The sequence below is a fragment of the Callorhinchus milii genome, unplaced genomic scaffold (genome assembly GCF_018977255.1).
Source record: "Callorhinchus milii isolate IMCB2004 unplaced genomic scaffold, IMCB_Cmil_1.0 Scaffold2, whole genome shotgun sequence".
NCBI lineage: Eukaryota > Metazoa > Chordata > Chondrichthyes > Chimaeriformes > Callorhinchidae > Callorhinchus > Callorhinchus milii.
Window position 1 is genome coordinate 57,106,273 of NW_024704743.1, and position 15,516 is coordinate 57,121,788.

At 42.8% G+C, this 15,516-nt stretch overlaps 1 protein-coding gene across 1 annotated transcript in view; it reads right to left on the bottom strand.

Moving 5' to 3' along the window:
* Positions 1-13,809, bottom strand: part of scin (scinderin) — a 60,006-nt gene extending 46,197 nt beyond the window's left edge. Inside the window, exons 1-3 of the mRNA XM_007899717.2 lie at positions 13,574-13,809; positions 13,278-13,432; positions 4,166-4,327 (exon numbers count right to left, since the gene is read on the bottom strand). Of these exons, the coding sequence (XP_007897908.1) occupies positions 4,166-4,327; positions 13,278-13,432; positions 13,574-13,766 (510 nt within the window). The 5' untranslated portion in view covers positions 13,767-13,809. The remainder of the gene's footprint in view (positions 1-4,165; positions 4,328-13,277; positions 13,433-13,573) is intronic.
* Between the last annotated feature and the right edge of the window lie 1,707 nt (positions 13,810-15,516).

Here is a 15,516-nt window from a genome sequence, read left to right on the forward strand (position 1 = left end):
ATGAGTCTTTTTTTCAATTGAACCACTCTTATGATCTTGTGAGCAGATATTAGAGAGAGTCTGGGACTCCCTCCAATCACTATACAGAAGGTTGTGAGTTCAATCCCCATGTCAGGATCTCTCAGCTCAGCTCTAGGCTGACACGCCAATATAGTGTTTGGGGAGAGCAGCATTGTCTGAGGAGCTGTATTTTAGATTAAATATTAAATTGAGGTTTCACCAGCTTTTTAGGTGGATTTTAAAGAACCTAGGACACTACCCAAAAACAGTAGAGTTTCTTCCACTCTCTGACAATCCTTCAAAATAATTTATAGGCATTGCTCTGCACAAATTGACTGCTCTGTTCACCTAAAATACACAATGACTACACTGTGACAGGCTTATGACATTATAGATGCTATACCAAAAGAAGGATGGTCATTATTATTATACTGCAACACATGGGATTGAATCTGGAAACCTGCAAGAGAGAGAGGCCTTGTGAGATCTGCACAAACACTGATCTCTGTTTCCACATTACTATCCTGATTCAAAAAGAGTAATGAATTTCTCCCAGTGTCCTGGCCACAATTCTTCAGATCAAATGGGCCATTCACTTCATGGCTGTTTTTGGGACGTTGAAATTGGCTATCTCATTCACTCACAAAATATACAGACATTTACACTTTACAATAATTCCTATGAAGCACTTTGAGATGGCTCGATAATGTGATAAGGTAATATGGCGTATCAAATGCAAGGATTAATATAAAATTCTTGTTAGCTAATTGGGCGATTGCGTTTTTCTGCATCGAGATCTTAAGAATAGCTCATGTTCTTGGTCTTGAGACTATCGTCTTAAAAATTAATATTGGGTAGAGTTTTGGAAAGTTCTTAAATTGGTTCTTAATTTGGAAGCTGAGGTTCTTAAACAAGACTGGAAAAAAGGCTTCCAAATTAAGTCAGAATTTAAAAATTTCTCAAAAGCTTCTGCGCAACCTTCAGTTGAACACAATGGTCCTAAAGCTAAGAACATGGGAAATTTTTATCTGCTATGCATTCCACAGATGTAATCACTGATCGGCAAAACAGTAACTAGAGGGCATCAATTTAAGATTAATTTAAACCTAACTGGACCATGATGCTACTCTGTGCTCTGCCAGCCAAAAATTAGTCTAACCTTGCCGTGGAATGTCACTAGTACTGTAATTGCTGAGGAGCAGTGCTATCAAAAATATTACTGCGGCCCAACAAGCAGAATTATATCTTACAATGCTTTGAACCTGGAGATGTTTACAAGGAGAAAGATTCAACCACCTACAAAAGGCTTATCTGCCTCTACTAACCTCCTCTCCCTGCCCCACCCTCCAAGTTATAATCACTTTGTGGTTAAAGGTCTGTTATTACAATGTCAGAGTATAAGCTCTAAAGCGGGAGGTGTTTTAGTGCAGGGCCGTGCTCAAGTACAGTTAAGAAATAAGTCCATAGTGCCAATGCAAAAAGGCTTACTTAGCAAGGATGATATGTACTTACTGATATCAGAATCCATTTACTCCCCCAATTCTGTGACTTTTGACAAATTTTACTGCCACATTTATTTCCTTTACGTGCAGAGAAATATGAAGGAGCAGCAATGACAATGATTTACCTGAATTGACCCCATCAAATACTCTTTTAATGCTGCAGAACCATTTTAAGAGCAAATGACTGAAAAATTGGGAATTCAGCAGGAAAAAATGTACCCTAGTAGAGAGAGCTGCAAAGGGGAGGAATGAAGATAATAATAATAATAATCCTTGCATTTCATAAACACTTAAACCCCAGCTGGGGAAGGGCCAGGGCTTGGGTGGGGGGATTCGGTCTGGAGAGACAGAATTTCCTGCAATTATAATGGTCTTCCAAGCTCCTTTGTCTGCAAAATCTAACCGCTGCAAAACTGCCACCCATGTACTCACCCACTTTAAACTCTGCACTCTCACTGCTCGCCAGGCTCCACATCACAGAACGGTTCGACTTCAAGATCCTCACATTCATCTACAAATCCCTTCACGCCCTGGGACCTCCCTACCTCTCCGGCCTGCTTATTCCCCACGCCGCCACCCGCTACACCCCCTTGGCTGACTCTGGTCGTCTGCATATCCCTCATTCCTTCCGTTCCAAATCCAGGTCATTTAAACTGTTGGGGGATTTATCTGCAGCACCCTTAAAGAGGTGAGCTATAGATAGATTTTAGGGGGTGAGCCTAGCCACCCGCCACTTATGTTTGTTAGTACATTTACTTCTAGTGTACTATGTGCCAGTTTCACTCACTTTATTAACAATCCCCATGTCCCAGCCTGTGCAGGCCTGTGTACTAGTTTGTGAAACCTTGTGTACCTGCCTATGCAAATTAGTGTACTTAATGTATTTATGACACTATTTTGCTAGGATTGGCATAAAAGTGAACCACAACAATTTGAACTCAAGATGAAATAAAGTGTTTGCAAAGCAACGGTATTCAGCGCATGTTAGAATTCTCTCAGTAGCCTAACAACATGAAAAATCACAAACACTATTGAAGGGGAACTAGCCTATTTATTATGGAAACTTGGTGAAACCAAATGGGTTTGAATGTTTATAGTCTAGCACTGTAATATTCTCTGGCTCGTTCTATTTATCGGTTTGGTAGCAGTGCAGGAGAGGTGGTACCTTCCCCCATGCAAAGTCTTCTGATGGAAACAAAAATAATATTTGCAAGTGAGCTTTCTTGTTAACCCTCTTTTGATCTGACTCTTTTGTAACCTCATCTGATTCTGTGTGAAACTTTAATACAGATATCTGGAACAAATGAAGGTATTATTCTTTGTAACATTGAAATGTTTTTTTTTGCTCAAAACAATATTTCATCTGTTCGTGAAAAGTCATGCAACCTTTAATTTCTGACATTTCTGGAAAAAGCATGGTACGCATTTCGATCAGAAAACAAAGGTGAGTGTACAAGATTTTTTACACAACGTGTGTTGGAATATGGAATGTTTTACTGTAAATGACTGTCCAAACTAAGTGACAAACAGCATTTATAATAAATGGACTATATATATGAAGACTAATATTGCTGGCTTTATAGGGAATGGGAGAAGCAAGAATGGGCCTGTGGTTGCTATGGGTTGGGGCTGCTCAGAGGACTGGCCCAACTAATTACCTCCAGAATACTCAGCCTACCATCCTTCATCACAGCAACAAACTGCTTTTTAATTGATTCCAGTGTTTTGGGCTCACATGCTCTCGTTCTGCTGTCTACTTTAGTGTGTTTTATTTGGGGGATTGTTAGGCAGGACACTGGGAGAAGTCATGAAGTTGTCACTCGATTCCAAGTCTTGTTTTATCATATTCCTGTTTTCTCCCCATCCTTTGCTGGTGGGACTGAGTCACGCTAAGATACTTTGGTACTTCACCCAGGGAATGAGTTTATGTCTGAGTACAGTCTGAGGATAGACATTTAATTTGGCTATTTGACTGAAGCACAATAAGGGCTCCATCATGTTTTTAACCAACATCTAAACACAAGAAAACCTTTCAGTGGGTGTTGGCAGACAATGATCACGAGTGGAAATTCTGGTTGAGTTTTGTTCTCTTCTGCAGCCCAGCACTATTGAGGCCAGCTTTAGCAGCTGTGTAGCTGTCCTGGCTAAGATCAACTAGTTCAGCACAAACTTGGAATTAAACGTTCTATCCGTTCAAACCTGTCTGCCTGTATAGCCTCACACTGAATGGCAAGTTTATTTAATGAGCCTTAGAGAGGAGGTGAGGTGATCATTTTTCTTTAACATTAATATTTATGTAAATTATTTTATACTATTAGCCTAATAAAAATAAGTTTCATTGTTATTAGATTGATTTTTTTCATATTTTTAAAAAAATGTCCTCACTTTCCTTGAAGCTAAATTGACAGTAAAAATATGAATGCGGAACAATTGGAGAATGAAAACAGGAATGTTAACAGGTGCCAAACACATTGCAAAAAAACAGCCACCCATGGCTCAGGAGTTCCAGGCTGTCAGGCTAAAACATATTTCTGCTTGTGTATTTAATGGAAGTGGTGTGACCTCATGCAAACAAAGCAGCAGGTGAAAAACATTTCTAAAACCGGACCAGATGTTATCGGTTTAAGTCAAAATCTACAATGCAAGAGTTTTGCAAAACTTACTGCTCCTAGATCCACGATGAAACAGTCTCCTTTGTTGAAGCTACTCCAACTGAGAGGCACCTCTGTTGCTCTGACAACTCTCCTTCCTTTAATATGCAGCAGCCTCTCAGCGGAGAGGTCATTGGTAACAGCGTGTTTGAACCCTGAAGCCACACCGCCAGCCTAAAGTAGCAAAAGAAACAAACACGTCTTTATTAAAGTTTGTGTACAAAAGGGACGCTAAAAATTTAACAATTTAAACAGGAGACCTCGAAAATTACTGTCAGTGGAGAAATAAAAGTACCTCTTTCTAATTTACCTATACTGTAATTGCCAACATTTGAGGTTCTAGTGGCTTCATTAAACGGAGCACAAAGGAACAATTCCACTGTCACACCACTAAGTTCCTGCTGATGGAAGTTGTCACTATTGCAAGACACAATGCCCACATTATTCTAGGTTAGTGGAAATAAAGGTATATCAGCCCAGCAAACTAGTGGATGTGAATACAAGATCACAAGATTAGCTTGAGTGAAGAAGACCTTTTTGTCTTACGATCTCACTCTTCTAGAATACCCACCTACCACAGTCTCTTAACAGTATACAAGCTGTTTTTATTAAAAAAAGAGTTCAATGTCATGCCATCAACCAGGTTACCATTAGAGATCCAAAACGAGATTTACCTGTGTCACCACCACAAGCTTGTTGGCAAAGGTGCTTCCAGTATAAAATATATGATTGCCACAAACCGATTGTTGCGATTCATGCAACAAAACCCTTCTGTAACTATTGTTGGCCTTCAGGTAAGATATTAAACTGAGGTCTCTTCTGCCTCTTCTTGTAGGTGTTGGAGATCCCATGGCACAATTCAAAAGGAGAGGGAAGTTTCTCCCAGTGTCCTGGCCAACAAACTCTAAGATAATGTTGGTCATTCACTTCATGGCTGTTTGTAGGACATTGCTGTGTGAAACGTTCACCTACAAATACAGTCACGACAGTTCACAATGACTTACATGAAATGCTTTTGGGGGTCCTTGGGATAAGGTGCTATATAAATGCAAATTATATTATACATCAAATGCAAGATTATTCAACTTAAGTTATTTAGATGGGTGCCTTAATGATTATCTAAACTGGTGTGTTTAGTTTGTGAGTGTGAAATCCCCATCAGAATACACTGATGGTATTAATTTCAATCAAATACCTTGTTGTACAAATTCCAACTTTCTAATTGCAGGAAATAAAACAGTATGAACACTGTCAGCCTGAATATTTGTCCCTGGGTCTTCTGCAGTACTACATTTCACATCAGAGATTAGGTTGTTAGTTGATTGGTGGATTGCTTTATGGTAATAATCCCTTCAAAAAATTAAATAAATAAATAGTTTGGTTACTCAATCCATAACTGTTGGTGGGACTATGTGCAATTGGCTGCACGTTTCGCCCCCAAAATACTCTTTACAATGTATTCTCTGAAGCGCTTTGAGATGTTTGGATGACATGATAAGGCACTACATCAAATGCAAGAATTATTATGCTTTATCATTTATTTGTATCCTCATTTCCATTCAAACTGAAGTAAATAATCTTCAGCACCACATCATAGAATCATAGAATCGTACAGTACAAAAAGAGGCCATTCGGCCCATTGAGTTTATGCCGGCTCTTTGAATAGAGCAATGTAATGTCAATCCCACTCCCCAGCCCTTTCCCCATAACCCTGCAAACCCGTCCTCCTCAAATACCCGTCCACCGCGTTTTTAAAAGTAGTTATCGAATCGGCCTCCACAACCCTTTCAGGCAATGCTTTCCAGATTCGAACAACTCGTTGTGTGAAAAAATGTCTTCTCACCTCCCCTCTGCTTCTTTTAGATACTATTTTGAATCTGTGACCTCGAGTCACCGACACACCCACCAGTGGAAACAGTTTTTCCCTTTCTAACCTATCAAATCCCCTCATGATTTTGAAGACCTCTATTAGGTCTCCTCGTAACCTTCTCTGCTCCAATGAGAATAATCCCGGCCTCTCTAGCCTTTCCTCATAATCAAGGTCCCTCATTCCTCGTAAATCTCCTCTGCATCCTTTCCAATGCTTTAACATCCTTCCTGTAGTGTGGTGCCCAGAACTGGGCGCAGTATTCTAGCTGAGGCCTAACCAGTGTTTTATATAGGTTAATCATAACCTCCTGACTCTTGTACTCTATGCCCCTATTTATAAAGCCTAGTACCCCATATGCCCTTTTTACAGCTTTATCTACCTGTCCTGCCACCCTCAAGGATTCATTTACCTGCACCCCCAGGTCTCTCTGTTCTTTTTAAGATTGTATTACCAGCCTATATTGCCTCCCCTCATTTTTTTTCTACCAAAATGCATTACCTCGCATTTCTCCACATTGAAATTCAACTGCCATGATGCAAATCTCATTGTTGTACTGATTCAGAAAAAAATAGTTTCATGAAACCTTTGCTAAGGTGCTCCTATATCATTAATTTGCATTGAGATAACGGCAGCATTTAAAGTACAAATTTGATTTTAATATTCGGTTTCAATAATAATAAATAATGCAATATCCTTGCATTCAATATGTCACCTTTGCAGTCAAAATGTTTCAAGGTATTTCACAGGTAATTGCTCTCAATTGCTTTGTTTTGGCCAGTGAATCGACCATACACTGAAAGCATTTGAAGGGAAACTCAGCAGCAAATTTGCACACAGCAGTAAAAAGCAGTAAAAGAGCAATGAAATGGACAACCGATTTATGTGCAGGATTGTTGGTCAGGAAAACCCCCATCTCTTTATCAACACTGTCATGGGATTTTTTGTGGGCACCTGAACAGACAGACAGAATTCGGTTTCAAGAGTTATCAGAAGGACCCCCAACAGCACAGCATATCCTGGTGCTGCACTGTAACATCAGCCTGAAGTGTTGTTGCTCAAATTCCCATGGGAAGCAAAGCCTTAACCCACAACCTTCTGACCCAGAAGGAAGAGTGCTACCAAGCTGAGTTTTGAATTAGCTGAACACCTCAATAAGCATCTGTTTTCAAACTGTCACAGTATCATAATTTACATCAATTATTAATTATTAATTTAGAAGAAGTTCCCACATGTATAACTGGAAATAAACTCACAACTGAAGAAATTACAGTTACTACACATAGTTTGGCCACTGTGACAATTGTGAATGCACTTTGTGTTATATATTTCCTGCTTGCAAACATCTTTTCCAGATAAGACATCTGTGACTTGAACTTTAACATCTAATATTTCCAGTTGGCAGACGTTGCAACATGAACAGGCAGTATAGATTAAAATAATAACTGACTTTATATACAAGCTCCGATTCCAATAACACATACCAACACATAGAACACATACCAACACTACTGTAAAAAAGCACTAGAGTTTATGAGTCAATATAAAACAATAAACAGGCATTGGTTTAATTGAACCTTGTGCACAAATGCTGATACTGGTTTCAATTCTCAGATGGATGAACAAAGGTTGTTCTCTGAATTATCAAAATCGGCTCTCTGATATCTTGCTTTCTCTATCCTTCAGAAAGGGATTGGGATTTCCATGGATAAACCATGCCACACCTTCCACAATTCACACAAAATACAATGCTTACGGAAAGCTTTTAGAGTGTCCACCTCTTTTGGACACTGAAATGCCATATATCTGCTTCCAAGAGATTTCAAAACAGGACAGCTGCCAGTTACCACATCACTGGGTATATAAACCCAAAAGCTTTCTCTTAGGCTGACTGAGAAGATTCAAACAAGCACTTCGCACCCTTTCTTCAAATAGCGCAAATTAGATTACCAAAACACACAAGATATTGGTGGATTGTGATCCAGTCAATGTGATATAATTGTTCTGATGTTACCCCATGTGAAGGGCGCCATATGAATGCAAGTCTTTGTTCTGACAAAGACACAAGAAGAAAATTAAATTAACACATACATGAGGTATCCCCCAAAAAGTACTCTTTTTGGCTATCAACAGCAAAACAAATTGGAATAACTATTTTTTTTAAAAAACAATCCTTTAATTTGATAGTGCACTTTTCATGTTGGAAGGACATCTAAAAGTACTTCACAGGATTTTACTATAAAGCACAGTGTTACAACTACCCTGACTACTTTTACAAGTCCACAAACTTCCCAGAATTAGGTAAACAGGTGCAATGCTTCAGGGAGAGATTCACATTTTATTCCAGACACAAGGACATTTCCATGTGTAAGTAACATGCATGGGACACTCAGTCAGGTTTGCATACTGTTAATCTGATTTATAAACTTTTTTTGTTTATTTGTTTATTCTTCACACATTCGCAGCTGTTTGTGACCTTAACTGTTTGTGTTCCTCTTAAATTTGTTAACCTTAGCAAAGCCTTCAATCTGTGAAAATGAGTTTATGTCTTTACATGAGGCACAGATACTAAACTCCTACATTCCTCTGTATTGCAATAGCCTAGAACAGTAGTCCTCAATAATCTGCTGCAAAAATACATTCCGTGGAAAACATGCACAGTACGGCAAACCTGTTGTAGTCCAGCTAGGACCACCCTACTTCTTAGGGATTTGGCTAACAGAGTTAACAAAAGCCAAGTGGGAAAAGTCCCTAACCCCAGTGACTGGCCTGCCCCTATCTATGCCTCAGGTATTGGATTACCAAAACCACAGAGGGTTGACTCAATTCCAATAATATGTTGCCAAGCACGTCACTTTGGAATCAGCTCAATTCCAAGTAGAGATTGCTCACCTATTCCCTGAGGAAGACACTAGATGGATGCCTAGGTACAGAGAACTCTGAGCAACACAGTTTTCTCTTGAGCAACCCAGCTCAGCATGAAATTTGTGAGAGCATTGCCACATCTTCCTGCACACAGCTCGGATACACATACCTGCCCATTGAGCAATTCCACCTGCACGGAGCTTGATCAACATCCTGACATTCAAATCCCTCCATGGCTTTGGCCACCCTACATCTGTCACCCCTAAGATTCTACAGACCCGACACCTGCCTCAATTCAGTGAACACTGGCCTATTTCATGTCCTCAGCCCGATCGACCCCACCATCAGTTAGTGAGCTTTCAGTCATTCTATGCATGCTCAGAGTCCTCCCAACTCACCCTTTCTCTCCCCACCTTTGAAGACCGCCTTAAGATCTATCTTTTCAATCATGATTTCACCCTGCTCCCACCCACCGTGTAACAGCTCGGGTGCCCAATCAGCTGTGTAAAGTGCTTTGAAATGTCCTACCAATTTGAAAGGTGCTAAATTATTATGATGATAAATGAAAGTAAAATTAATTTAACACTTTTCAAAGGTGCTACATGTAAAATAATGTTGTTGATTGATCCTAAAGCCTCCCAGGGCAGCCAGAGTGTGGCACTTGAAATGCCAGTTCGGGATATACCAGCACAACTTTGAGTATCTCACTAACAAGACCTCCACTTGTGATATGCCACCATGGGCGGCTTCAGACCATTGTTATGGAATCATTAAGAGAGAGTGGGTGTTGCAACTACCGAGTAGACTGTAGTTATCAACTGCCCGCCTTGACTGTGTTTTTTCGACTGTGTGTTACTTATCGTTGGTGATAATCTTAACAGACTGATCATCAATTGATCATAAATTGATCACAAATTTCACTCCATTTTCTTGGCTTTTTTTTCCACAGCCTTTTGGTGAATAATCCTTGCATTTGAGAAAGTGTCTTTCACACCAGGAGGGTGTTTCAAAATGCTTCACACGATATACCGGAAAGCGCAGTGACTTTGTATCTAGCAGGCGACTGTGGCAGCCAATCTGCGCACCGCAATGTCAAACAAACAATCATGAAGTGAATGTCCATGCTTAGTTGGTAGCACATCCATCATCCCAATCTGTGGGGAAAGGCCAAGGAAATGGCACTCAAAGGATTTCTCTTTAAAGAGCCAGCACAGGCACAATGGGTGAAAGGCCTTCTGGTGCTGTAAATTTCTGTGGTTTGCTGTGTGGGTAGCATTGGATGTGAGAGTGTTGCCTGCAGCACCAACTTTACAACACCCCAAAATGGCTTGCCACTCGATGGCAGTGGTAATCTATGTGGGGGGGGGGCATTTTGTGGTGAATCATCCTTTCACAATGAAGGTTTTAATCGTTGCCAGGATCCATTGGCTCCCTGTCTTTAAAAGAATCGAGTTCAAGATCTTCAGCCTCACATAAAAAACCCTCCATTCCCAAGGTTAGGATATGGGGTCTGGTGTAAAAGCCCTTTGGCTCAGAGCAAGAAAGTTCTGTGGTTTTTCTGTAGATGAGCTTGCACTTGTTGCAGTCTCTCTGTAAAACTGATTGTGTCATCTGATAACTTAAGCGCAGTACCGCTCCTCCAGCCCTCGGGTGTCAGCCTGACTCAGTTAGTAGCACTCTTGCCTCTGAGTCAGATGGTTATGGGTATTTTGAATTCATATGGTCTAAACAGACACTCTAATGCAGAGCCGGTGTTGTGCTGCATTGATAGATTATAACCTGATTACTATTATTACTCATGGGTGGACTCAGCAAAACATGCGCATGTTCAATTATCACGTTTACTGAAATCAGTGAGATTGTGGGGTCAAGCCCTACATTGGGACATGATCTCACAATCTAGGCTCATATACTAGCGCAGGTGCCAGTTCAGTGTGCTCACTGTTAGAGGTTCCCTGCCTGAGATGAGGCGTTAAAATCGAGGTCCAGTCTGTCTGTTCAGGTGGACAGTTACAATCTCGTGACACTGTTTGAAAAGAGAAGAGCATTTCTCTCAGTGTCCTAGCCACTGGTTCACTTAATGGCTGTTTATGGAACCTTGGGTGCAAATTGGCTGTCACATTTGTCCACAAATACACCGTCAGCACACAAGGCACTCTTGATAGCAATTACCCCTGAAATACTTTGTGTGTTTGGACATTATAAAGAGCTATGTTAAGAATTAAGAGGCCTGAAACTCCACCTAATCTTAAAATGGAAACCAGCTTTAAGAATCACAGAAAGACAGTTTCCTGGTTAAGATTGAATTTCAGATTTTTTTTTCAGTTCCGCACAATCTTACATTTTAAGAGAAACTGGTCATAAAGGCCAAGACTAAGCAGAATTTCTGGACTCCGGTCTGATGGTTTTCTGCCCTTGGATAGAATTAGCTGAGAAGTTTAGTAAGTGCAGCCCTCCAAAGGTTAGTAAACAGTAGAATTTCACCTCCGTCTGGCTTTCGAAAATATTAATAACTCATTTTACGTAGTCTTTTCAAACTGGCAGGGAACTTATTTTCATATAACTGATGAAGATAAAGTGTTATTGTACTATTGACTCAGGGAGGAGGCACAGCTCGAACAGTTGCACATTCTTGTTTTTTTCCTTAACACCCTAAATTATGTCAACAGTCTTAATTTACATCATTAATGTTCTGCACAAAATTTCGATTCCCAGAATGAGCTCAGGCCAGAGTTTGGCTGTGATCCAATCATGGTCATCGAATCTATCATATTAAAAGTCTAAGTTCCTACATAAATGGGAACTTAGCCTGCTGGTTACGAGGTCTATGACTGGGCATGAATCGTCACCTTTCAGCGAAAAGGAAATTTTTTAACGTGATGATAGAAATAACACTGTCCATTTACATCAACTTTACTATTCACCATAGATACAGGGATTGAAACACAGCATGTTTTTAATTAAATTTCCTCCCCATCTCTTTCATATGCATGTTGTGTGGTGCAACAATTTATATTTATACAGCGTCTTTCATGTTACGAGGCCGTCTTAAAATGCTTCACATTGCTGACTGGACAACTGAGCTGGGGGCAGGGGAGTTGAAGAGTTTGAGGGGGAAAGATGACCAAAAGCACAGTTGAAGAGATAAATCTTAAGGCAGGTTTTAAAAGTGGGGAGGGAGACTCGGAGATGGAGTCCCAAAGAACAGACCAGAATAGCTGAAAGCTTGAGTGGACTGGGCAGAGGACGTGTAGCAGGACAGTGTTGCTGAGCAGAGGGATCCGGTTCACCCCCAGGTCAGTGTTGTTCAAGGAAGCTGCAGAGGTAGGTTGAGGTTCTGGCAAATCAAAGATGGATTTGAACATGAGGACAAGGATCCTGAACTCGATCCACTGGGGATGGGGAGCCAGTGTTGTCGAGCGAGGATAGGGGTGATAGGCTCATGGAGCCTGGTGCAGGAGAGGTCATGGGCTAGAGAGTTCTGGCTAGTCTGCCACTCATGTTGGGAGGAGTTGGAGAGTCCAGTACGCAGGGTGTTCGAATAATCAAGCCTGGATGTGATGAAGGTGTGAATGAGTCTCGACAGCTAGGTTTAAGAAGTAGAAGGAAAGAAAGCTAAGCGAGTGAGAGTCCGGATGCACGATTCACAGGGATTATTAATAATCATCTGTATCAAACAAGATACAGATGATTATTATTAAATCATTGTAGGAATATTAATAAAATAAATAGTTCTTTTATTTGCAAAGTACCTAAAAATAAATGATCCGCGATAGTTAGTAAAGATCATTCTTTCCTTCCTTTTCTTTAGTGTGTTAGGGTAGTATGCACAAGAAACACAACAACAATAATAATCCTTGCATTTGATACACCGCTTTATCATTTGGACACACCAACGCACCATCTTTCACAGGATTTATTTTAAAATGTCGTAACTGAGAAATGTGTTCGCCTATAAAACACGATCGTTACGCTTTACAGCAAAACCTGTGAACCACTTTTGAGACATCCTCCCGACATGAAACGCGCTGTCGCCAGGGCAAGCTAAGGATCGTTCTTATTTATTTTCAGGCAATTTGCGCGCAGCAACGTCCCGCAGGCTTTGATGGAACGGCCATTTATTTTTAAAGCTGGGAGGGTGGTCGTCGAGGACACTCGGAGAAAGTAACTTCCCTTTGCAAGTGGAAGCGGGGGACCTTTAAGCTTGCACTTGAACGGGTAACGGGGACCGCGGTTTAATGCCTCTGCCCGGGATGGCACCTTGGACAGGGCAGCATAACCCCAGCGCCACACTGGAGCGGGACAAGCAGCAGATGGCATGAGGGTGAGGGTGAGGGTGAGGGTGAGGGTGAGGGTGCAGGGAGAGGAAGCTCTGAGCATTGCAATGCCTACCTTGTACTTCAGGTGCCCCTTGAAATACCCAACGAAGGTGTTGGATTCGTATCCCTGTAGCTCTCGGAACTGAACAGGACTCCCTCTCAGGTAGTCGTCCATCTGGACGGTGAAAATCGCAGCGGCGGTGCTTTCATCCTGACTGCACTCCTTACCTAACCCGACCCGACCCGACCCGACCCGGGTGGGGGGAGAGAGGGAGAGAGAGAGAGAGGGAGAGAGGTAACCAGGACCACCTCAAACATGTGCAGAGCCTCATAAGGACCAAGTGTGAGAGCCGAGCCCCCCAGCCTCACCTAACCAGAAGTGCAGGTTGTAGGAGGAGTGGTGGGCGCCGAGGACGGTCCTCAGCAGGAGATAGGCGTCTCCCACATAGAAGTTGCCGATCAGACTGTCGGGCACCGGCACCAGCTCCAGCTTCTCCACCCGCCACACCTGCACACCAGTCTCCCGCCCAGCGGTCTCAAACTGCTTATGGTAAACCACCATCCTGCACCCCCCCCACACACACTCACACTCACACACTCACACACACTCACACACTCACACACTCACTCACACACACACTCACACACTCACACTCACTCACACACACACTCACACTCACACACACTCACACTCACACTCACTCACTCACACACTCACTAACTCACTCACCCACACACTCACCCACACACTCACACACACACTCACACTCACTCACACACACACTCACTCACACACACACACTCACACTCACACTCACACACACACTCACTCACACACACTCACACTCACTCACTCACCCACTCACTCACTCACACACTCACTCACACACACTCACTCACACTCACACACTCACACACACACACACACTCACACACACACACTCACACTCACTCACACACACACTCACTCACACTCACACCCACACTCACACTCACCCCCCACCCCACACACACACACACACACACTCACACTCACACACACACTCACACACACACACCCCCCCCACCCCACACACACACACACACACTCACACACTCACTCACACACACACTCACTCACACACACACACCCACACACTCACTAACTCACTCACCCACACACTCACCCACACTCACACTCACCCACACACTAACTCACCCACTCACTCACTCACTCACACCCACACACCGCTGCTATCTCTCCGCTGCCCTGCGATATAAGCACAAGGGAACTTTTTGCAGCGACTCTCTGAGCTCGTTGGGTTTTATGCAAAGGCAGCTCGGGGGGGGGGGGGGTGACGGGGGGTGGTGGGGCGGCGGCGAGTGAAAGCGAAATGCAACTGGTCACAGCTCTGGGCTGTCACTGCCTCTGAGCAAAGTCTGAGCACCAAGTCTCACAGCTGCCTCTCGACTCTCACCGCAGGATCCTTCCACGACAACTTGCGATTACATCGCGCCCGCACGCGGGGCAGGGTCTCGGAGCGCTTCCAGACATCCCCCCTCCCTCCCACCCCCACCCCCCCACCACCCCATCCCACCCACCCATTCAACAGCCACGACGACAACAACTTGCATTGATATTGCACCGTTCAGGACGCGGGAGCGTCTCACGCGGTTTTAACCCCGGCTCAGATGTTTTGCTGTGGTTACGCGATCGCCAGTCTGAACCGCCACACCACGTCTGCGCGATGTGTAGACACCGCCAGCACCACTACCAGACCCCACGTCCAGATAGCCCAGACACACACCAAACACTCTTGCCTTTTGGAAAACTTCATGGAAGTATTTTTTAACAGTATATGAAAATAAATTGGACAAACTGAGACGGTTGTGTTCTTTTGTTTGAAAAAATATGAAAGTCGGAGACTCAATCACACATAATAATAATGGTAGTATTAATAATCTTTACATGTGGTATAACACCTTTCACATCAGGAGGCCGTCGCAAAGCTCTTTACAGGATATACTGTTTTGTGCAGTGACTGGGTTTTATGCAGGAACAGGCAGTCAATTTGTGTCCAGCAATGTCCCACAAACAGCCATGAAATGATTGACCAATTTTATCAGGAGTATTGTGGGCCAGGTCACAGGGAGAAACTCCCTCCTCTTTACGAATTGAAGTCTCATCCAAACGACGGGCACCTCCAGCAATGCAGCACCGCACCCCCACCACCACCCCCACCCACCCACCTGCCCACCCACCGCACCGCATTAGAGTGTCAGCTCAGACTACATGGGCTCCAAATCTTGATGTGGATCTTAAACTCACCACC